The sequence below is a fragment of the Diadema antillarum genome, unplaced genomic scaffold (genome assembly GCF_040938485.1).
Source record: "Diadema antillarum isolate AM-2024a unplaced genomic scaffold, OU_Dant_1.0 scf00000167, whole genome shotgun sequence".
NCBI lineage: Eukaryota > Metazoa > Echinodermata > Echinoidea > Diadematoida > Diadematidae > Diadema > Diadema antillarum.
Genome location: NW_027271056.1, coordinates 707,743 through 733,727, shown reverse-complemented (window position 1 = coordinate 733,727; position 25,985 = coordinate 707,743). Strand labels below are relative to the sequence as shown.

Genomic DNA, 25,985 nt, shown 5'->3' with positions numbered 1-25,985 from the left:
TGGCTGAAAGAGAGTGACCTGTGGATACAGGTGTATATGCTAACATGCAGGGGATACAAATGTGGTGCATGTATCATGTTGTACAATTGCAACATGAAGTCCTCATTGATGGTGTAATATGGTGTATTCCTGCTGTAGCCAATGATATTACACAGAATGTGTAACAAAGCAGCACAACAGCAAAAATGTGGGTCAGAGATCACCATGCCCCACCAAAGTGCATTGCACTCATAGATTAAAACTTAGTCTTCCTGTCCTCATGGTAAAAGGGATGACAGATTTATCTGTGTCAGAAGATTTTGCAATTATTTCAAGAGAAAGTGAATATCTGACGTCATGATAGCACATGACCTCGGGTCTCAGTCCGATAATAGGTTTCAAATTGTTGTATGCATCATGATTTTTTTGTTATGTTTGTTCATGTAATTGTGATATTTTTCTTTTCTGTCTCTCCTTAAACAAGAAAAAAAAATCAAAACTATTAATTTTCCTGATTGATGTCAGATAAAGTTAAAGGGAATTGATCAACTGAAGTGTGCTACTTAGTTATCATCCCATTTAATGACTCCTTGAAGCAGTTCAATATTTTTTGCTCATTTTCTATGTTTCCTTTAGTCTACTGCTTGGCTATCATGCAGCCTCTTGATTTCAAGACTTAAAGGGATAAACTGAGTAATCTTGTTTTTGTTTTTGTGTTTCTTGAAAGACAAGCTTTAATCCCATCATGTCATTGTGTAGAATGTGAATACAGGAAGGGAGGCTATAGATATTGTACTTGAATGCCTTACTGAAAGCTCCCATGAGCACACTGAGTTTTGATGAATGGTTCTTCAGCATCGGCTGGACCAAGGTTGTTGCTACCAAAGAAAAAGTAGCCCTGCCAGAATGTAGCATGAAGAACACACTGTACATGTGAATGAGCTTGCTGAGTGGCAAATAAAATACACTGGAATTGTATCCTGAATTTGTCGCAATATTTTTTTCTGCCTCATATGTAGTAGGACTGCAGTGTAAGTTGTACCAGTATTTACCCATTTGCCAGCTGTCCTGTATAGTGGGACCTTATCACACAGAGGTCAAATCAATTATGTATAACATTTTTTTTTTCTTGTAGCAATGTTATTTTTCAGGTCTTGACTCTCAATTGTATTTCTTTGTCTTTATACCCTTATATAACAAGAAACATGTTACATAATCTGGTTTATGATAACAGCTAATTGCCATTTTTAGGTCCTCCTTGTAAGATGATTTACAGTGTTTCCATGTACAGATATACATCATTTCTAGAAGTTCATACATGTATATTGCTACATAAACAACATGTACTGGTACATCTATACATAAAATTACAACATACAACAGAGGTATTCCACTTCCACATGAACAAACAAACAAACAAATGGTGGTAGCTAAGAGAACTCTTAGGATGAATACAATGTACTCTGAATACTCTTGTGTTACAATAATTGTTACATGCTCAAACTGAACAACCCTGTCCTTTTCACAAAACAGAATTTGCATTTTGATACCTAAGGTTGGCTCTAGTTTCAATGGATAGGTACAATTGTTTTTTTGCATTCACGAGTGTGTGTGTGTGTGTGTGTGTGTGTGTGTGCGTGTGCTTGAGAGTGTTTTGTATGTGCTTGTTAATAGTTAAGTATGCACATACATTGTACATGTACATGCAAAGGTCGTGTTCATGAACCAGTTGAAAAAGATTTGATGTGTGATTATGGGCATGTTGTGGGTTCCAGGATTATGTATACTGTTTATGGCAGGTGAGTTGAGAGACAATACCGGCATGATGTTGATGTTTTGGCTTTTGAATTCAATGAGACAATGTGAAATCACAAAATCAGGTCAGTCACACAATGTTATTTTACTTTGTAAGGTGATGTGTGTGGCAGGTTTATGCACAGTGAGAAACTTGTGAGGAAGTGAGGAATATTGCTGGAATCCTCTTTGAACTGGAGGGGGTGAAAGAGAAGACGTCCACATTTAGCTGGATTGTGACACAGATACCCATGTGACTGATGATTCATCCGTCAGTTGTGGGGCAGCAGGAAATTCTGGTATAATCACTGAAGTTCACCGTCTGAACTTGATGCGGCCTTTCCTATGCCTTCCTTAAAGTGCCATTCCTCACCATGCTCAAGTTTGGTTAGAAATTAAACATGTTGACTGTAATATCTCTCTTAAGCACAAAACATCTCAGAAACACCTTTGTCCCTTTTCCGTAAGGAAGGGGGAGAGATTGCATCATCATACAAATTCTACTTAGGTTTACTTGCATATCTGATATGTAGAGTACATGTGTGCAACAAATACTTCTTGTTTATCTCTAGCAATCTAAATAAACTGGTATACATAATAACTTCTTTTCTTTTTTTTCAAATAGCTGTGTGATGCATGTGTACTAATTTCCAGAACCCCTGTAAATACACATGTACTACATGTATTTTTTTCTATTCTGTGTAATGTGGATTATATTTCATTTTCCTTCAAGAAATTTAATTGAAAAAAAAAATCATATAGCATATAATACATAACAATCATGAGAAACGGCTGCATAGCCCTGCTCAGCAAAGTCAGCATAATATTGCTGCTTGATGGAATTAGTAGAACGAATGCCATTGTGATGTCACCTCAGAATTTGAGCTGTGTTTATTCATATTTCCAGGAGAGAGGGAAAAAAAGTCCACGTCTCTGATATGATATCAATTACTTGTTATACTTTTGCAAAATCGGAGTCCTTTGCAATTGCATTACTAAGCCTACAAAATGTGATACATTCGCCTGCAGATTAAACCATCATGTCTCGCAGTACCGAAACTGACACGCCCCCCTGTCCTGTATCAAGCTGTGATCCATATTCTACACACGTGTCATGCAATCGGAAGCAGCTGACCTTTGCATAACAAGCAATACGTGTACTATGAAATGCCCATAGATGGCGCTACACCATTTAGGGAAGTTGCAACTCGATACATTTTCCTGGACATTGCTTCAAGTGTACTACGCTTTAGTAATGATGGATTGAGTGAATGTGGAAAATGTACAGTATGTCCGTAGAACACAGCAGTGAAGTTTAAAGAATCCGTTCAGAAACTATAACTTTTTTAAGTTTCGTTGTCACCATCGCTGGATGAGAAGACAGTTCTTGTCGTCACTGCGGGACAACAATGTACAGACGAAGAATTCCACAAAAATCAAATTTAAATTTTCTTTGAAAAGACGCATTTCCACTTGTTTCATGCAGACATACATGTATTTTCATTGAAATATCCCCCTGTTTTGTGAAAGAATTAATTCAAACGGTGTTTTCATTATGATAACAAAAAATGAAAATGGTTCTCTTCATACATTCTCGTATCTTTGTCATGCAGCGAAGTCTCGAAGTGATATTCTTCTCATCCAGCGATGGCCGCCCCTGAAAGGATTGAACGGAATGTCAGATTTTTCTTCAAACTTCATTGATGTCTTTTCAATTCAATTCAATTCAAAATGATTTTATTTCCATATAAAGTAATACAAATTAATAAACATAACACTTACATTAGTACGTAATATTTAAAGGAACTTTGAATCACGTAAGTTAAAAAAAAATGAATGCAAAATAATATAGTAAATGATATCAACTCTGGTTTCGATAAATATACAGGTAAACAATACAATCTTAACTTATAACTCTAGGCTACATGGAAAAGAGGAATTTACAAGAAAAGAAAGTCATTTACTCGCATATCATTATAGTTATTTTGATGCATTCGCTCTATCCACATGAAATATGCAGCTCAACCCTTTATGTGGTTTAAGTGCCATTCATTTATCTGGATAGCTGAACATTCTAATCCTACATCGGAGAAAGATGAGGAGGGGTGTTTATTACTCAATCTAAAAGATAGTAGGCCCTATACAGCTCAACAAAGAACACACACACAAAAAAGATTATACCTTATCACCTGTATTTTAAAAAAAAATGAGAAATCAAGATCTAAAAAAAAAACAAACAAAAAAAACCATGAATGACATAAACGCGTACTGTATAGGGTATTCAGGGTGTATCAAGTTAAATAAGGCGACGTGAATTTGTGTTTAAACTCTCGATATACGTGCTTCGATTTTAGCGGTATGTCTGTATATAAATTATAGGTTACCTTTATGGTCCTATAGAATAGAAGACAAGTCATTTAGGAATGATTAACTCTTCGGCTGGAATTCGACACATAAATCTATGATAAATATTATGATCTAACTCCGGATTTAGCTGAAGTGAAGACAATGGGATTACTTTTTATTTTTATTTATTTATTTTTTTTTTTTGCCCAGATCCACATTTTCTTAAACTTCAATACATGAATAGCTGACAGCTAAGCAGATTTATTATGATTGGCCTAATATTAGTTTTTCACTATGCAGTGGTTAGATAGATTATATCGTTAGCATTATTTCGCCTCTATACATCTCATCGATGGATCAGAGACGTCATGTTGAGTATCAGTGTTTTGTCTGGACTTAGCTTGGAATTTATCTGATGTGCATATTGTCATTTTCAAGCCTTTGAATATGCATCAAGCACATCGCTATATTCATTCATTATCATGGAGATGTAACTTTAAACAGCTGTGAGTTGCGTCATTTCTGGTAGGCCTGTAATGACGGATTGTATCATATACTTTGCTTTAGTATTGTATCAGTTATTTTCTTGCAATAAAACGCAGTTGTAATCGCATATATACAAGACCTACATGATACATTTATAAAAACAATAAGTGTTGTAATTAGTCTAAGAACAGCAGCAGCAGGAACGGCACAGGAAGCTCGTTGTTGTTGTTGTTGTTGTTGTTGTTGTTTTGTTGTTGCTGTTGTTGTTGTTGTTGTTGTTGTTGTTGTTGTTGTTGTTGTTGTTGCAAAGATTGTCTAGTAAAATAAATTTCCACCAGCCTTTCGGTCCTAAACTTCCCAGTACTCTGATGTACTATAGTTTTTTAAAGCGTTGTGTAACCATTTTTATACACGATTCTTGAACATGCTGAAGAGAAGAAGAAGAAGAAGAAGAAAAAGAAGAAGAAGAAGAAGAAGAAAAAGAAGAACAAAAGAAAAAGAAAACGAAAAGAATTACCAGCCTGGTATTGCTCGGGTCATCACAGGCGCTAGCTCTGACTTTCTTGCTGATTCATACCACATTGAATGCACATGGTAAAAAGTCGCAATTACACCCTTTTACATTAGTAATGATGGACAAATAAACTACTGCATACAGTCGAGCAGCCTTTGGTGATACTGGTAAGAATAGAATCAACAGGACAGCGAATATCATAGACATTATTTGAATTAAGAGAAGAAAAATATATACGAATAAATAAAATTAATATCACACGTCTCCACGAAATAATGATATCGGTCAGAGACAAAAACAAAAATCGTCATCACCCGATCTGATTTAAATTTAGTTGGGGTGATGACGGTTCCGTTTCTTAATTCAATTCAATTATTGTTTATTTTCATCCAGCAAAAGCGTAAAACAGGCAAATGTTTGCATAAACAGGCAAAAAACAAACAAAAAACAAAAAACAAACGTGCACACGCGCCCTAGACGCGACAATAATACCAGAAAGAGAAAAATTACTTTATAAGAAACAGCAATAAAACAACTGAAGAGTTTCATATGCAAAGACCGATATATCTAAACTTTTCATCAACTTGAGACATTTAAGATTGAAACTTGGCTTTAATCTGTTGTTGTTGTTTTGCATTCAAACTTCTCAGGTGTTAGGAGAAAAAAGAAGGAGCAAAGAAAACAGAAGAGAGGTATAAAGGTATAGAGGTCACGCCTGCTTAGCGCCACTCCATAGTCAAGACAGGTGAAAACACGATTATACGTAAGCAATAATTATAATCACCAAGTTTTGCATGAAGAGAGCAAAATAAATATTTGTATCTAAATGTTATCAACATTATGAAGTTTATTCAGATTCAGAAAGCGCTTGCACTGGTATTATTATGTCAGATAAGGTCTATAGATCAACGAAATTTCTATAATGTCAGTTAGGGCCTATGTGGATTTGAGCGTGTGTATTTAATGATGATAATGTGTTTGAGGTTGCTTTTCCTGCTGTAATACACTAAAGGGCTTTTTACACTTGTGTTTCTTAACCCCGGACTTTCTCAGACCCAGGACTATCGTTAGTCCCGTACCAATTTTTTTCAGCTTTTTACACTCGCCAATTAGTCCCGTACTATCTCTTGTCCGGGGCTAAGGAGAAAACTGACCTTTTTACACTCGTATTTCTTAGCCCCGGACTTTCCAAACCACATGAATATTCATAATTACGCTGTGTACTGTACACGTACACGCACGCACCGGCAGCACTTGATTACCTCGTTTCTGATTGGTCAGTGAGGGTCGGACTTCGTCTCCGTCGCTTAGCCCAGGATTATGTTTTCGTTCTGTTTACACTCACTTGCTTGGCACCGCAATTGCGGTGCTACCCCCTGCTATTTTGCAGGGCCAGATAGTACCGTACTATCGGTGGGGCTAGCCCACTTTGGCAAAACGAGTGTAAACAGAAAGTGGGCTAAGGATAGTCCCGTACCAACGGTGGGGCTAAGGCCCCCCCCCCTTAGCCCCACCGTTGGTCCGGGGCTAAGCAAAAATTTACAAGTGTGGACTCGTAGTAGGCCTACTGAGGGTTACAGTTCGTGTTCCGAAGGTTCGTTATTTCGAAGATTCGCGTTTAATCCGAAAGTGAACAAAGATCGATGTCCTGAATGGTCGTTAATCCGAAATAAAAGAAGAAGAAGGAGGAATAGGAGGAGGAATATAAGAGGAGAAGAAAAGTTTGTTATTCCAAAGGTTCGTTACTCGTGAAACGAAATGAGGTTTGTAATTCCGAAGATTCATATAAGTACGATTGCCACGTCCGGGTTTCATCAGCTAAAACAACAAAAACAGAACACACACACACACACACATACAGAGAGAGAGAGAGAGAGAGAGAGAGAGAGAGGAGGGGGGGGGGGGGGCTTCAGCGCAACTTCTCTGAGCCCCGTTTCATAAAAGATGTAGGATGGCAACTCTTCCTGGAAAGGCAACTTCATATAGCAACAGCCAATCAGGAAGCCGGATTCTTTTCGTTACCATGACAATTGCCATTCCAACTTTTTATGAAATGGGGCCCTGGAGCCACTTCCGTGTTTCATCGGCTAACAAGTTAAAAAAAAAAAGTCTTCAGCGCAACTTTCTGGCATTCCGATCCCACTTCCGGGTTTCTTCCGCTGACAAGCAAGAGAAAGAAAGAAAGAAGGTCTTACCCGCGCTCCCACTTCAAGATTACATCGGCATCGCTCTGGTACAACTTCGGGTGCCACTTCCGGGATAAAAAAGAAAAAAAAAAGTGTGTGTGTGTGGGGGGGGGGGGGGGGGGGGGGGGAGGGGGGAGCGGTTCCGCCGACTCTGTTGTCAATAATATTTTAGAATTAACGAACCTTCGGAATAACAAACATTACCTTAGGGTAGGACTGAGTCTTCTGCTCACACTACATTCAGAAGGAACGTTCATTGATTCGGAAATGCAAATACGGCCCGCTATATGACAAACCTTCGGAATTTCAGCCCTTGTAATATTTTGTTTTCATATTTCAGAACCTACGGAATAGAGAACCTCTTTTATTTGTTTATTTTCGGAATCACGGCCTACGGCCCTTCGGAATAACGAAACTTTTTTTCCATTTTCGAATTTGACGAACCTTCGGAATATATAGGAACGTTATTTTATTACACATCACTGATAGTAATAGTAGTAATGCAGCACTATCAATGTCATGGAAATTTATTACTCACTTTTCCCACCATCACATCATATAAATTGCCTGATCTCGAAGTTTATGTTTTCAAAAACCAAAACAACCATGCCAGGTAACACATCGATTTATTCATTCACTTACTTTTTAACCAGGGAGGTGGAAGAAAGTTCTCTTTCTTCCACCTCCCTGGTCTAAGTTGGTTAAAACAGGGAGGTGTCTCACCTCCCTGCTTAGACCAACAAGTCAATAGGAACCAAGCGTTCGAGCAGGGAGGTACCTCCCTGGTTCGAGCATGCCAAGCAACCGTTGAAAACGAACTTCCCACCTATCGAGTAATGAATATTCATAACGACCTTTCGCTAGCCAGCTGGTAGTCACATGATCAGATCATCCGTGTGTATCACAACAGAACTTCGCTGTTCGTCGGTGAGAGGAGACAGCAGTTGACGAATATTAGTGGGACACTTTGTCAGAAATGGGCAGAATTCGCTCGTTATATCATCACCTAATATTCAGAAGCAAGCGTTTGTTTAAAGTGAAGGTAGATCTAAATTGACGTTGTGCTGTTGAGGTTGCGCAGGCAGAAATATCATGAAATCGGCGGTTGGTAAGTTGGCGCGAGAGAGCTTGTTTGGTTGCGATTGTGTGTTTTCATTCATTGATCTGTCTGTTTACAACAATCCGGACCCGGCAGATCGCCCGATCGTTTGTGCACTTAGCAAGGCGGGCAGGCGTCTGCTGTGCTGTGCCTGCATGTACTGTGTACATGCTCTACTACACACACCGCGCCCGATCGTGAATCCGTGATTGACTTCAGTCGTGAACAACGTAGTGCTAGTGGTTTATGGTGCTCCCGTGTACAGTATTGCATCAGCCAAGGTTGATCACGTTGATGTTATCTTGGCGGAGGGTTTTGCCTGTATCTTATCATATGTCATGCTATCATAACTTATTTTCACACTTTTACAGTGGATGTGCCTTGAATATTGTCCTCCTTGACACAAAATCCTGACTGATGTGATGAGAGTGATGTGATACTGTCACTGATGGCCTGATGCTAGAGCTAGTGTTATGATGCAGTGGTGGATCCTGTCAAGTATCAATGTAGAACTAAATCTACAATGTAGTAGTACTAGTAGGCTGCATTCATCTAACTTCAGAGAGAATATCAGGCATTATCGCGAAATAGGTCCCCACTCCATTCACCGCTATTCATTTCGTCATAGCTGGGGACTTCTTTCAACCTCCATAGACTTTGCACATAGTGGAGACGCATATGCAGAACGAGAGGGGACCAATATCACGATTTGGCCGAGAATCATGTTTCAAAACGTGTTTGGAATGGTATTTGCAAATGTGGTTTGAAACATGATTTTTGGGATGCAGCATTTTATCTAACCATCATACAATTGCGATTCAAGTGTTATCACTGTGCAGCTGCTTTGCGCCATTCGACCCCGGAAGTATTAAAGGTCAACTGCTTACCACCAAACATACCTCATCATTCACACACAAATAATGGGTAGAAACCACAACTGGAAACAGCTGGGAGTTGACCTTGACATGTCAAAAACTCAAAATGGCATTGCATTTATCTACTCACAGAAAAGCGTGGTGATCGTGGTCTCAAACGCATTTTAAAATGCCCTTTGAATGGCATTTCAAATCGGTGTTTCTAAGCACGTGTGAATACATGGTTGCATTTATCTTCCCCCCAAAATGCCTCAAACGTGTTAAGGATCGTGATTCTGCCTCGGAAAATTTTAAGATCTATATAAATGCACCTGCAGAAAGGACTGACATTTTCACATTTCACAGAGCATTCAAATTTCAAATCAAGTTTTCATGATGTGGAGACTGTATCATATACATCATGACATGGATGACGTAGAGGACTATAAAGTACAGTCTGTTTACGATATTACAGTGTTATGTTATGGTTGGCAATTGCAATGACCTACATTTGTAATTATACTACTAGAGGGTCTACTTCTTCTCAGGACTTCTTCTCCTTGAATACATACACATTATTGGTCATGAAATTTTGAACAGATTCTCGCTCTTGCTAAAAGGTTAGAAACAGATTGTATCAATTCACCATTTTAGTCAGGTTCTGAATAGTTGAGTGAAAGATGTTTCTAAATTAAAGAAAAAGATTGTCATATGGAGTCTGTTTCAGCCTTGTTTGATGTATCTTGTTTGTTACATCCCACATTTTCTCTTGCTTTATATTTGTCTCTTGCATGGACCTATCAGTTGTCCAGTAATAAAATTTGACCTGTTTCCTCCTCCACCAACAAATTGCAACATGCACATATCACACACATTATTGGTTTACATACATGTATGTGCACAGTGTAGTTGCCTCAAAGACATTTTACTAATTACGATGCTGTTTTGGGGTTGGCAATATTCTATGACCCAGAAAATGATTCCCCGAAACAATAGCAAAAGCAATGTTCCACTAAATCCACAAAATATCACGAAATTGGATTGTATTACTTGTCCGTGTAGGCGGACTACATAAATTACATCAGGGAGGTAGATTACATTGTACACTGTACATGTACAATATACATGCTGTACAACTGTATGCATACTGTACATTGTATCAGATTAGAACCTGTAGAACCTACTCAACTTCATGTCCTGGCCCCCACACCAAAACCTGCCTTGACAATCATGCCTTCGCAGCTGTATGCCATTATCTGTGATATCCAGTTTTTAGATACATTTAACTAACTGTAAAAGTGGAAATTTTTGCGGTATGGAAATTTTCGCGCGTTTTGCGCAACCAGAAGCTAGCGCGAAAATAAAAGCACACAAATATTTTTGCATGCCATATGTTCCAGTAGTTGATGTCTTGATTCCGCAGAATTATAAACACGTAAAACTCGTCTTACCCGGCCAAGCGCGAAAAATTAGTTACACGTAAATATCCACTTTCACAGTATGCACTTCAAACACATTTTATTCAGTTAGAAATGCAGATTACGACTTGCATTATGTAAAGTAGCCCATAGGATTTAATAGTGGTTGTGTCAAAATTTAATCAACTCTGGAAGAAGTTCTGTTAAAGAATTGCTTGATATATATGCACTGTATGGCATTCGAGTACAAATTTGTGTCATGCACAGCTTGAGGATAGATGACTCCACTCTGCTCTTGATTTTTTTATTATACTTAGGCCCATAAATTTTGGTTTCAGTGTCACATGTTTCCAACAATTGTCACAATTTACAACCTGTGAGTCGAGACGTGTCATTTAAGCCCTATGTGATCGTTAGGGATCAATAATGAAAAGAGATTTGGTTATTTAAGTTATTGGGAATTTGTTACAGAGTATTAAATGTAAGATATTGAGTAGAATCATGCCAACAAGATTATACAGTTTGTTTGGTAAATTAGCTTGAGAAGACAGCAGACATACCAAATGTTTGGTGTGGAATGGCAGTGCCTTATAAATGCTCTGAAGCATGTCATTACTGGGATTACTTTACATACACTCTTTATAACTTTTAAGGATGGAAGCACAAAGACTTGCTTTTGCTTTGTAGCATGAATTTGTAGATGAATCCCAAAAGCTTAGTATAGACATGGAATCTACACACATTTACAGTGTATAAAGTGCAGCAGTGAACAAATTTGCTTCATATCCAGGGATATGGTTCATGTTGGCTCAAAAAAAGTGTACTAGCATTTGTTCATTTGTTATTTTACACTTTTTTTAAAGTCATGTAGCACATCTGCTGGATTTACTCAAGTATGAATGACTTGTGAAATGACTTGATACGACTGATTGCCGAGAAATGAGCGACGTGCACAATGTTGTACATTTTATGTACCTGGTACACACATTTTGTGTACGCTGTACAATGTGTATGTAAAAATATAATATTTTGTTGTTGTTATTTTTGTATGTCACAGAAGAAAGCTCTAGCCATGATAAGGAGATGAATTGTTAGAAATTTGATGCACTTCAGGATACAACTAAAAGTATTTGTCTGCCTGCCCTGTGAAGCTGGCCAATTTCTCTTTTATGAGTGCCTTCTTATAACTTACCACAATACAATTTGTAACTTGTGCAACAGTCAGTTTGGGTTGCCTATCCCTATGATGTGTGGGTTTGTAGCACCTTGGCCATTTTATCTGAGGGAAACAGACATTTGTTCTACATGCAATTTTGTCCTTGGTGACAGGCTCTGGGAATGATCAGCTGTTTGGCATGCTGTGATGAGCCTGATGTGTTATCAGGTGTGACAATCGGTGAAATGTCCTTTCTGTAGGTAGGCCTATGCATATCAGTGTTCTGTTGTCTGCATTAGTGGAGCAGGAGTATGACAGTATGGCACAGTTGCTGGGGTGTGATAAAGGCCTACGGGGATTGTATGGTAGTTGAGCTCTCGGTGGCCCTCGCTTGTCAAAGGTGGATCATGTCAGACTGCAGATATCGTGGTAACGAACAAAACGGATTCAACTATTTGTTGGTTCTGTGCCACAAGTAGTATCAATAATACTGGATTATGTGTCTGACATCAACTGCATGACAACACCCATTACTTCCTTGCCTTAATGTTTTCTTTGAAAAGCAACTGGATAAATTCCCCACTACAAACAAAATATTGATAAAGTTGAAAGAGATGAAAGATTTAGTAAGGATCTCTTCATGATATTATGCACGGCTAAACAACAGTTCGTGTATTCTGTCCCATGGTAAGCAAGCATGTTACAGGTATAGGCTACGGTGACATTTTAGGGGGGATCATGTCAACGTAATTTATGGGAATTGCTTTGCATACAAGTATGACGAGATTACTCATTTACTCATGTCAGTGGATTGCTAAATCACTTCATTCCTATCTATTTGCTGGTAACTTCTAGTGATGTTTGCCTTGATGTGAAACGGTGGACATTCCACTTCAATGTAGGCGCAGATACATGTATTTAGTGAAAATTGCTGACTTTATCACTTCCCTTGTCGTAAGATTTGTATCTTCTTTTTGAGCTGAAACACTGCTTTACATTTTTTTCAAAACTGAAAAGTTCTTGCTCACAATATAAAGTGATATATTCTCGTGATGATTTGAAATAAACAGCAAAATGAAAGATAAAAGCATTCCAGAATACCAAACATTTTAAACACATCAATGATATGACACTTGTAAAAAACATGCAGAAATATTAACTCTCTTCATGGCATAAATTTAACCATTCTTGAAATTGTTACAAAGTCCCTATTTGAGAAAATTAGACTCACTAAATATATGACGTATGCAGTACTCACACTCTTTCGTAACAAATATATGGCAGTTCTGTGATGGCACCACCACATTTTGGTGACTCAGCAGTTACCGGTATTCATTGGTATACTATGAATTTGTTACATTTGTATTGACTGTGAAGATAAACATGTGAGATTACCAGTATGTTTGGGTTTTTTATTTTCTTCTTCCTTTGTCATGCTCATGCAGTCTACCATCACTTTTGTTTTTCCTTCTTGTTCTATACTCTCACTGTATCAAGGAATGAATAAAAAAAATGCAGGTACTTTTGTATAGTAGGTTTGCTGCCTGCCTTGTTTAGTAACTCATGATGAAATGTCAAGGTTTTGAGATGAAGATGTAAACCCTGCCCAAGGAGAAAGATGCCACTTCATTGTGCATAAAGGCCAGCATTTTGTAGAACTGCCGTTTGATAGTTCAAACAAATAAAATCCTTCAGGAGATGATGTTGACTTTGAGAACTTTTTCTAGTACATGTAGGTCTAGAACAGGATGTCAAGAATAGTAAATGAACTGGGGGGGGGGGGGTACATTGTAGTACAATCTATCCCCTCTTCATGTGGTAAAAAGGCAGGGTTTTACAGATTACATCCTGGTATATAAAATGAAGTGAGAAATTGCTGAATTGTGCCAAAAAAGTTGTTTTTGTCATTTTGCAGTCATGTCATTTGAAGGAATTTGGATTCAGTCTAGTCATTTGTCCAAGGGAAGTTGAAAGTTCAAAGGTGAAGATTAATGAACTTCATCTTGATGTACATTGTAAATGAAGAACAATACTTACACTGTATGTAATATAGACCTAGTGGTTATATGAGAAGCTGACATGCATCCCAGTTAACTGCATGCTACAGATAAATGCATGTAGCTTAAGTTTTTTGAATTATTTCATACAAGATCAAATCTCTCCTCTTAAAGATTGCACTACATGCAGTAGTAGGAAGTGCTCGTGGAAACTCAGTGAAAGTTGCTAGGCAACTGTGCCAAGAGCCACCCAAACATCAGCAGAAATATTGCAGACTTCAGTGTGATATTTCAAACATCATGTAAAGCTTGCTGTGACACTAGTGATAGATATACTTTACTGCAGAAAATCAAAATGTTAATCTCATTACATCTGTTGGATGTTTTGATGTCTCCCTGCTGCCACATATGAATTGCGCAACCAGCCACCCAGGCCATTGTTACATTATAGTCATAGACCCCATTTACACATGGGCCGGCTTTATCGAGTCAGCCTCACGCCAGCCTCACGCCGGCGTCAAGCCGCCTCCCAAAAATTTTGAAAGTGTGTTTACACATAGCAGAAAAGTCCGCCGGACGCCCCCTTGAAGTCGGCTAGACTACCCCCCGTTTACATATACGGTGGCTTGGCCGGTCTGCATGATGAGACTTTTTCATGAGTCTGACGAGGTGGGATTATACCAGGTTAAAAAAAAAAAAAAGATTATATGTATATAAACCTTACAAGTACAGTTACACAAACGCAAAAAAAAAAAAAAAGGATACAGAGCGACTGAATAAGTAGAAAACTCATCTACGCAGTCCAGGACGGCAGGACTCCAGTGAAGCAAAATTAATCACAAAACAAAAGCACTTATTTGATTATTTGTACAAAAAGTTGGTCATTCAAAGTTCAGATTTCTGACGCGTGCGAGGTAATTAAATTACGAATGATAACGTATCTGCGCACTATTGCACAAGCCCACATGACTATCGACTCTCGAAAACTGGCGTCAGTCCACTTTGTGTTTACACATATATGTGAAGGCGGCGTGAGGCCGCCTTGAAGCCGACCTCAAACCACCTCAAGAGGTGGACCGAAACTTGGGCGGCCTCAAGCCGCCGTCAGTCCGCTTGTGTGTTTCCACTTACGTTCGAGGCGGCGTGAGGCCGGCCTCACGCTGGCGTCAGTTGTATGTGTAAATGGGGTCATAGTTGTACGCAGTTTCAAATTTCTGAGGCAGTCGCACATGTCCATTTCGATGGTGTCGAAAAATTTGTTATTTTTTTTAACTTAGCAATTTTTATAGGTCTTGTGTCAAAATTTTTTTTAAGTTACAATATTTTCAAATGAGATTTGGCCTAGAGGCTATCATTGGTTCCTATTTCAGGCAGCACAAGACTGCAGATATCGTGGTAATGAGCAAAATGGATACAGCAATTGTAGGTTTTGTGCCATGTGTAACATAATACTGGATTTTGTGTCAAACATCAACTGCATGACAACATCTGGTTGAATGCTCGCATAATATATTTAATTTCCTTGCATGATTGTTTCTTATATTTTAGGCAGCACAAGCAGTCTGTCAAAACTGTAGTCAGTCTCAAGGCTCTGTAGGTTTCCATCCACCTCTGAGGGTGGTTTGTAAGTTGGCCACTACAAATATAGTTCACCATGGCTATTTATGATCAGAACTATACCAAGGCCAGTCTTTCACCTTTCTCTGTGAGTTGTCATGTGATCATTTGTATGGTCTTGTGATCACTGGCAAGCAGATATTATATGACATAATGCATAGTATGCTTCCTGCATTATTGAATTTACAGATTGTTGATATTCATAGCGGACTTGTGTTTGTGTAATCAAAGAGCATCATCAACATTAAGTTGTTGGGTATAAAGTATTGTGTTTCTATGTCATTGCACTTTTATTATGCTTTTGTGATTATGAAATAGATAGCGATGAAACTTGTAAGTTTCACCAAGATATTTCAGTAAATCCATTGCGAATGTGATGTACTGCTGTAAAAGTGCACTTGAAATTCTGTAGAACTTTGTCTTATTATCTTACGCCATATTTTGATTAAATGCTGCTAATAGTGCTATTGTTTTGTTTGCTGTGATAATCAATAGATGTTAAAAGAACTTGAACCTACTTTTGTAAATTGATATTTCAGTGCCATACATGTAGGCCTACACTGTAGGTGTACATGTTTGATTTGTGTGTAACATGAAGGTGGCCTGTGTTGGCCGCAAACAACTTGCCATGGATGTCATGTATGTGTAACACAGTTCCTACTTGAACTCAGCTTTTTTTTTTTCCTTTTTTTTTTCTTTTTTTTATTCATTTGAATTACATAATCTTCAATTTGCCTGTTTTGTCTGCATCAGGCACACATCCAGAGGAGCTAAGACCTCTGGATAATGAGCAAGCTCTAACCAAGTTATGTCATCAAGTACTGGCAGTAACGGTGTTGTGGTTTTCAACAAAGGGGTTTGGAAGCCACAGCCCAGCCATTGGCCAAGTTCATTGTTTACAGGGGACTAATCTGGTTTAATATAAGCCTTGGAAGGTCTGGGTATTGTCTTCATGCCACGCCTTCAACCAGGAGTGCCTTAGAATGTATGTAATGTAATGCACTGGACACACCATTCCATGACACCTTCAAGGACCTTGTAAACTCCTTGTGTTTCATGTGAAATTCAGGTTGTAAATGCATAATGTGCATGAATTCTATGTGCTTTGAACAATTTTCTTGAGCTTTTCATGTGCCTTGTATTATGTTCAAGGTATAATGACGTTCCTATTCCCAAGCCAAAGTGCATATTGTATGTGATCTCATTTAGTAAAGAGTCTATCAGAAATGCATTTTATTGAAAGAATGAGAAATGTCAGGACATGCTAATTGTGACATCTAGATCTGCCCTTGTCAATTTTGCAGGCACATGAAGGAATTTCACCCCGTGACTCACGGGAGATTTGTTGTACACTCCTATGGTTAAGTGACTCATTCCTCACCTGCATGTATATACAATCCATAGCACGCTGGACTGAAACTACATTGTAGAGAGTACTGGATCATTGAGCAGACCTACTCTTTTGGTAGCATGTCCTTCAAATGTAAAATGATTTTCCAGGCATGTTTATGAAACTAGAAACACCCATTGAACAAATATTTCCTATCAGCTCACCTTGGGGAGGGGGGATAGAGTTGACACAGATAAGCCAACTTCTTGTTTATATGATATTTTTAAAAGTATATGAATAGGTCATATCCTGTGTGTCTGATAGGTGGATGGGGAGTTTGTTATTACAGCAGTAATGGTAGATCTACACTTGTACTAGTGTATTTAAAGGGATGGTACAGTATTGGTAGAGATGAGAATTGGGCTTTCAACTTTTTGCGAGATACCAAGAAAACACTTATGAAATAGTACAGAGCATACCATTTTAAGGGAGGAATTCAAAGTTTATTTGATGAAGATTGGGTTTGGAATGACTGAAACATCCAAAAACAAAGTAAAACAAAGCAATCGTAATAAAAGGTTGGTCCCACACTTTATTAGAATTGCTCTGTTTTGGATATCTCAGCCATTTCAAAACCAATTTTCATCAAATGTTGATTTCCTCGTGGAATTACATGCTCTTTCATATTTCACAAGAGGTTTCCCATTATCTCACCAAAAAATGTGAGAAACCTGAAATTAGGTCTCAACCAAAACTATATGATCCCTTTAAGTTACTTTAAAATGTATCAACAGATGAGATATTCACATGTTTGCAGAGCTTGTGGTTGTTTATGCGAGTTATAGCTTATGGCTAGATTTTACACAGCATAGTGGTGATGATAACCACCATCATACAGAAGGTGACACCCATCATATGCAAAGAATGCCGATTGAGGTCATGCATTTTTCCCTTTTGACATCTAGACATATGTATATTGTGCACGCGTGAATTGGGCCTACATTTATCCATAAGATATAGGCCTAATCTCTTCTGAGCATATCTGTGGTGCAACATTTACTTTGGAGATGCATACTATATTTCAATGCAACTGAAAGAAAATGTTGATATTTAAAGAAACCATATATTGTAATGACAGGAGCTGAACGCACATCCCTTGACTTAATCAATAAATCGTTAGTGTGTAATTCATGACATGCACAATCTCATCTTCGCGTTGAATATGTTGTATGTTAGATATGAGCGTAGTGTGATTGGCTTGTAACCAAATGAATCTGCTACCTCAATAATTTTTGTGAGAAATCAGCACATAATGTATATTTCTTTGTATAGAATCATATTCTGTAAATACAGTGTTCATAGCAAAGGGTATTACAAGTACATCCAAGAACTAATATTTGTCCACAGATACAACTCTCATGACGAGGGAAATAGTGAAATTTCAGGGGTGATTCATTTCTTGACTTCATCAAGCCAGAGATAATTTGACCAAAAACTTCCCGTCCCATATTCATCAATTAGCAATTTTAATTCATACCATATGCTGAGTTAACTTTGTGGTATTTGAGAGCTTCTGTGGGTTTATTGTAGAAAAGTAATTTCCTGTATTAAAGGTTTGTAAGAGGACATTTATAATGGGGTCACAGAACCAGAACACACCTTTTCATCTGTAATAGCTTTAGAGTGATGTGGTTCACTGAAGGGGATCTGGTGCATTGGGTGAAGTCTGTTGATAAATCGTATGACCATATGATGACTTTCACACTTTTGAAGAACTGGAGTAAACATCTTTTGAAACAAATCTCATGCTAATCAAGTAATTAATTTTTTGCAAGTCATGATTGTAGACTTGAATTGCATTTCTCCAAACAAATTTCTTCAATTGCGCTTGGCCAGTTACGGTCAGGAGGTGTTCTACAGTTGGATTTTGTGATTTTTTCTAATAAATTAAATGTGTTTGCATTTTTGATCGAAACAGATTGACCTCTGATAAACACATGAGGTTTTAGTGGTCAATCTTGTGAGGAAATGCAGTGTAGCCAAGCCTGAACTTGGAATGACTGCCAGTTCTGTGTGTTTATACAATATACACGATTTTCTTGCATGGAAGTGTAAACCGTGTGCTTGAAAGACAACAATGCTCGTGATGACACAATCATATAGAATGTTTGCAGTTAGTGTGGTCTGTGAGAAGACTTATCTTCGTCTGAATACCTTAACAGCATGTGGAGAAACATCTTTCAGATTTGTAACAAACATGTTCTTCTGCAAATGAGAAAGCCTTCAGCAGCAACAGTACCAAGTGGGCTTCTCCTCAAGTGATTTATTTTAAGCCACACCCTTTTTTGTACACTAGCTGAAATAACTCAGTGTGCTTTCGTTGTTTTCGAAGGATTAAAACGCAAAGTAGTCTTACTTGTATACTTCAAGGAAATGATAAAAGGAAAGTAGGAAGTGAGTATGTTTTGCCCAAGCAGTGTTTTCTTTTTCTAATGTCGTTAAAAAAGGTTCTGTTTTCCCTTTGTATCAATTGCAAACTCTCTTCTGACGGCATCAAAGTTTGCCTTTCTGTTTGAGAACATTAGCATTAATTTGGTCTGTGGGTATTCTGATTAATCTGATAATATTTCTTGTCATTGTTCATTGATAGAAAAGAATGACAGTATGCCCAACGATGAGCCTAATTGCCAAAGTGCTAGTTGAGTAAACCAGATCTTTGGAATGTGTTCAAAGTATGACACAAATATGCTTTTGCTAGCTTGAGCAGGCGATTAGGCAACTCTTAAGTACCTGGTACATGAAACAGGGAAAGATTGCACGGACATAATTAATTGCCATCCGAAATCAATCAATTTGCATTTAGGTACTTGATAATATCCTGTAGGTTAAGTAGATTTTGAACTTCTGGTTTATAGTTGTCGACCGAGTTAACAAGATACATGTATGATCTTGTGTTACCACGTAACAAGCAGTTAACAAGAGCTGCAGTTTATACCATCTTTTTTTTTTGGAGATCCCCATCCTATTCCTAAGACTCCGGACTGTTCAAAAAGTATACTGAAAAGTGCTCTATCAGATTCATTAGTTGGTATTTCAATACTTTGTTATGAATGCAAATAGATAATACTGATACTTGGCTGAAGGCAGCATCTGATGTTTTCATCAAGAGGACAGTAGTGCCAGTGATTGTAAAAACTGAGTGTACAGAGTACCAGGACAGTACCGTTTGTGGGAAGTTCATTACCAAGAGCAACCACCAGAAATGCCAGTTCATTGGATGGGAGGGGGAGGGGGGGGGGGGGGGTGGGGGGTTCCAGCCCTGCTCTGGAAATGACCTAATTCAGGTGACATTTTCTGCCTTTAAATCATCTGGCCTTTCATTTCCTGGAGTTTGATTTTACAGCTGTGCAAATGATTCCAGGTTGTATTCATGCATGAATTTAGTTGGCACCATCATGCAATGGGCCTAGTAATATCACGCTCCTTGGTATGGTAGTATACTGCTGTATAGACTTGCCGTGCTCTACCCTGGATAAGACGAAGACCCTCTTGGCCTTTCCTCACACTCCATATCTACAGCTTTGGCAGGGCCTGTTCTCTCACCTTGTCCCCTAATAAGCATATCAACACAAAAGCCTATACAAACACCATACAGGAGCAGGCATGTGACCTAGCTGACAAGAGACTAATGAATATTCATAGAGTATACTATGGAGGATCAATAATTGTGCGGTGTACTTTTCCTGTGCCTGAAAGCCCATGGGTAGGTGACCTTCATGTATTATAGGTATTCTGTGGCTTGCCCATCCCAGCTTTTGCCAAGGCTCTGTTATCCAATCAGATGTAAACAAGGCTATTCTTTTTATACCGCTAGAGACTCTGTGCAGAGGAATGTTTGGAAATAAAGTGGGTTTTTACTGAAATGTGGAATCCTACCATTATAAAGAACAAAACCCAGCATGAGCAAAAGATTTGACCAGGTTTAACTCATGGAAACTTTGGCACAAGTTGTGTTATTGTTGTGTACTCTATAGGCTGGTATTTTCTCAAGGGTTTAATTTTCACAAATTTTGTGAATCATAGTTGGATCACAAGAATGTTGCCGTGCATTAGGGTAACAATGCATCTTCGATAGCGACAGTGTCAGTTTGCAAAAACAACATCACCCCAAAATGTCTGTGACCTCCTAATTTGGAAAAATATCTGTATGCAAAAATAACACTTTATACCGTACAAAGTCATATAAATATGATTTGGAAAGTACTGTCTGTCAAATAAAGCCAAGGGCATAGAGATCCTCTTTCTTTCAAGGAAAGAATTCCCAGGGTAACAGTATTACAGTTGTACAACATGCAAGAAATGACCATGTCAATGTGTATTAGACTGTATCCACACAGAAATAATGAGTTTGATTAATCATGTAGTAGCATAAGCCTCTCCCCTGAAATATGATAATATTCAAGTCACAAATACTATTTTTCCATAACTTGATCTGACATATTATATATATAGGCCTATCTTTATCATTCAGATTGAAGTAGAATGTGACTAAAACTTTGTGTCCAGGTCAGCTCGTAACGTGAGAGAGACACTGATATAATACCCATTCTTATCCATGATTCTGACCTGTGTGACTGCTCTATATCAAAACATATTACAAACCTTGAAATTTCCTCAACTTGTTAATTTTATGTCTGACTTTAGGAAACATATTTATATAGGCTACTACTTTGTCGGTCTGATTTTACTTTCTTTATCAAAGTCAACTACACAGCATGGAGAGGCAGTTTACTTTGAAGACACCACACTTCGCCACTGACAGGCGAGATAATGCTGACTGTTGCTGCTCTTCTGTGGGATCATATAGTCTTGGTTGAGACCTAATTTCAGGTTTCTAACATTTTTGGGTGAGATAATGAGAAACCTCTTGTGAAATATGAAAGAGCATGTCATTCTATGAGGAATTCAACGTTTGTTTGATGAAAATTGGTTTTAAAATGGCTGAAATATCCAAAAAGACCAATTCTAATAAAGTGTGGGACCCACACTTTATTACGATCGCTTTATTTTACTTTGTTTTTTGGATGTTTCAGTCATTCAAAACCCGATTTTCATCAAATTTAACTTTGAATTCCTCTTAAAATGGTATGCTCTGTACTATATCTTGAGTTTTTTTTGGTATCTTGCAAAAAGTTTAAAGCCCAATTCTCATCTCCACCAATACTGTACCATCCCTTTAACTTTTGGTTTTTGGATGATATTGCAAAAATAATTGCTTCCATCCACTGCACCAAGTGCATGATGTTAAGAAATGCAATTGATTATGGCAAAATTTTCATATCCATTAGTATGAAAAGAAAGAAAAGAAAACTGTATCAAAGAGTTAACAGATTGGACTCGATCTTGTATGTTAAAAAAAAGAGGGTAAAATCAGAACTCACAGTGTTATTAGAGATGGACATTTTGAGGTATATCTATTGACCCTTCATGTTATTGTTAACAGCCTGTACTTTGTGAGCATACATTTGTACTAACTTATATATATATATATATATATTGATTAGTCTTTAATAAGAAGAAGATATTTGCATGTTAAAACTTATTTGCAATATGCCAATAGGAAACTTACATGTGAAGTTTGACGTGGCTTACAGCCCATGCTGAGGCTAGCAATAGAAAATGACACATGGTAGCTGAATTGAACTATTACAGTAGATGAAATGCCAGATATATAAAATGATATTTCATGTTTTCCACTTAATTTGAGAATAGAGATTCTCCACAGCATAGATTTGAAATAAGTAATTGATAGTACAAATGGATAGTGTGCACTTAGCCATATGCCTACCATTATTTTGGCCTTGCCTATGTGGCAGTGCACATAGTGTGTATTCAGCACTTCTATTCTTATATTGCTAGGTGCGTTGGGAATGTAAACACCACCTTCCTATACCTAACAGCCAGCCTGTGTTGTGAAAACACACAGAGCATGTACACACACATGCACAGAGAGCGGCCACGCATTTCAGCATGTGTTAAGACAGCTGATTGTAAGGTTCACAGGGTTATATGCAAAGTGGGAGAACCTTTGTCCAATCAGGGTGCAGTTCTCGCACAGGGCCCATGTTGTCAAGCCCTCAAATGGGCAGTGCTGGGAAGTATGATGAATATTCATGATCAAACCTTGGCACTGGCTCAGACAACTTGAAAAATAGCCTGGTGCCTGGCGAGAAGTAAGATAACAGGCTGGTATAGCCATATTTGACTGTTTTCCTTCCAAAATGTTCAGAGGAAGTAACTCCCCAACTCTCTGAGGATGTGAAAACACTGACTCCGTTGCTACATCAGAAGGTATTTTTGCAAGTTGATGCCAGAGCATTTTTGAAAGATGGCATCATGCAGTCTCTATCAATGTAAGTGTCTGTCCAGTTTCATTCAATGAAACAAAAAAAAAAAGATATTGATGATCTATCAAGTTGTTAAATAATAACATTGTGTTGTGTTTTTGTACTGCATGAGGATTTTTATCCAAATGAAGTGATCATAGTTCGTTTTGCCACTAATACAATTTGTTTGCGACATCTGATAATAGTCGCATGAACAGACTGTAGATACATGTAGGGGGTACCTGCAAACTGTTGTTTACACATTTGAGCATTGTATGGTACAGTCGACATACATTGTATACCCGTTGCACTGCATTGTGTAGGCCTATGTCATTACCTGAATGCCTTAGGGCCTGTATGGTACAGTGGGTTTGGAAACTTGTTGGTGTTAAAAGCTGTATATTGACATGTGGTGTATGCAAATAGAATCAATACATGTGATTCTTGGTAATGTGCACATTTTAGTCAATAGGTTATCATATCAGTATGATATACTCATGGGTCCTAAATGTACATGTAGCATGTTTGACTTCACTGTAATGCTTGCAAATCATACTTTATGTATTGTACCATATTGTAGGCCTATGTGAGATATTCATTAAGTGTGATCACGGAGGGGTTTCCCTGTAATCATAGGCATACCAAAACATATGTTGCTCATGTAGGCCTGGGCCTGTTCCATGTGTGTAGGCATGTAATGAATCTCATTAGGGCTTTATATTGCCTGAAAACTTCAGGTCTGGTAGTGAACATGCTTGCTTTCTCCAATGGAGTGAAAGTAGACTTGCATAATGTTGTGGTCTTATAGCCAATGCTTTACATTTTCCTATTAAAAAAAAAAAAAAAAAAACACCCTACAAAAATCTGACAATGGTCACAGCTCATTGAGTGCGTAGGGACATGTTCACCATATGTTATGCACTATATAGGCCTCAAAAGTGTTGTTGTTGCTGCTGCTGCTGCTGCTGATGATATTTGTATCATTAATATTATTATTATGGTCAGAATATGCATAGGGCTAGCACATTTTAGGAGAAATGAAACATCAGTACATTAATGTAATCTGTAACATACCAGTACATGTATTAACATTTCCTTGTCGACTGAGAAAGGCAATGCTCTTGCAAAATGAAAGAAAAGAACATAACTTTGACCTTTTTGTGTTACCAAGCAAATAAAGACAGATGCTTTAAAATAGGCATGCAACCAAAACTGAACATTGAGAGCATTTAACTCCTCTTTTAGCATATTATATCGAATTGGCAACCTGTTTGAATACAATGTCAGTGCTATTTTGAGGTTATGGTATTGAAAGGATGAGGCCTATATGTTTGGTATGATTGCATGTGAGATAATTACAGTATATGAACAGGAACTTTTAATAATGGTAATGTGTCCGGACATACTCTTACATCTGGTTTCAGTTTTTTTTTTCCCCCGCATATTGGCATTCAGTTTCTTTTTTCCTTCTGCAATTGCATGCATCAGCAAGTTCACATGAAATTATGTACTATGCATGATCAGCCAGGTGGAGCTAATGTTAAACAGATTTTCTCTAATTAGGTATACGTGACCAAAATTGCCTTGAGTCTAGTGCATGTTTTAGATGTCCTCACCAAATGATCAAGTGCCTAGAGATGGCTGTTTTGACTCTAAACCATAAATTGTCAATAGCGCTTTGGCTTAGCAGCTATAAATGGCCTTCTTTTCTAGATAGGTATATGTACCAGTCACACAATGTCATCCTCCTGAGTGAGTTGTTTATAGGGGCATTATAGGCCTTAACTGATGAGTTAATCTTATTTGTCTAGATTACAACTGGAACTTATATAAAATGAAAGAAAAATTATTTAAAAAAGAAAGAATTTCTTGCCATCTACAGTAGTTCTGTCACTGCAGGTCATTGCGTTAATAATGTTAGAGATTATTTTAGATTGCTTTATTGATGTACTGGTACTGCAGGTACCTGTGGTATGCCTGCTACCATACTGTACCAATATCCATGTAACTTGCCTTGATCATAGTTGATGATTACAGGTTTTCTGCCTGCCTTCATGTTCAGAAGAAAAACATATCAACACAAAGTGCACAGTCATGCAACATCTACTGTAGAGCATTCACTGCAATACTCGTCACAGCTTCTCCTCCAGTTACATGTACAATAATAGGCCCTATACACAATAATTCCCACTTAGCATCATTTGAGTGCGTGCATGGTTGAGAGGGTGAACGTGTTGTCTGTAACGATGTCAATCACAAATTCAGTGGAGAAGGTTAATTGATTGCACGCGACCTTCTTTCCCTCAAGCTGCATTTCGTTTTCTTTTTCCCCTCCTATGCTTTAGAGACCAGGCTTGTCCAAGCTACATGTACAGTGTAGCTGGCCTGGACGATCAAATGTAACCCAGCAGTGATAGTAAAAGTAAGGCATGATTGGTGTGCATTCACAGTGCATGCAACATATCATTATACTGCTGGCTGGAACTGTCTTGATGCTAGATCCTCCCTCAAATATTTTGCTGAAACGCACTGTTCTTGTCTGGCCTTCGACCTTTGAGATTGCCTTGTCATCCATTCAGAGGCAGAGAGATCAGCTGTCTTCATGGACATTGGCAGCTGCAGCTCCAAGAAACTATTGACTCCAGCAAGACCCCGAAACCATTGTCATTGTAATCTTACCGCTGTTATAGGACTACTGGTTTTCTTTTTATTTTGCGACTCCGTTCTTGAGGACTCCTGTGGTGTTTGTCTCTCTGTCCTTGGGAACTCATGGTCTTTTGTCCCCCTTTCCCTGAGCCATTATACATATGTACATTCACCTTT

General features: G+C 38.1%; 1 protein-coding gene across 1 annotated transcript in view; it reads left to right on the top strand.

The window, feature by feature from the left end:
- Positions 1-22,730: 22,730 nt before the first annotated feature.
- The window catches only part of LOC139722518 (atos homolog protein A-like), a 46,259-nt gene continuing 43,004 nt past the window's right edge, over positions 22,731-25,985 (top strand). The window contains exon 1 of the mRNA XM_071633806.1: positions 22,731-23,189. Within this exon, the coding sequence (XP_071489907.1) occupies positions 23,165-23,189 (25 nt within the window). The 5' untranslated portion in view covers positions 22,731-23,164. The remainder of the gene's footprint in view (positions 23,190-25,985) is intronic.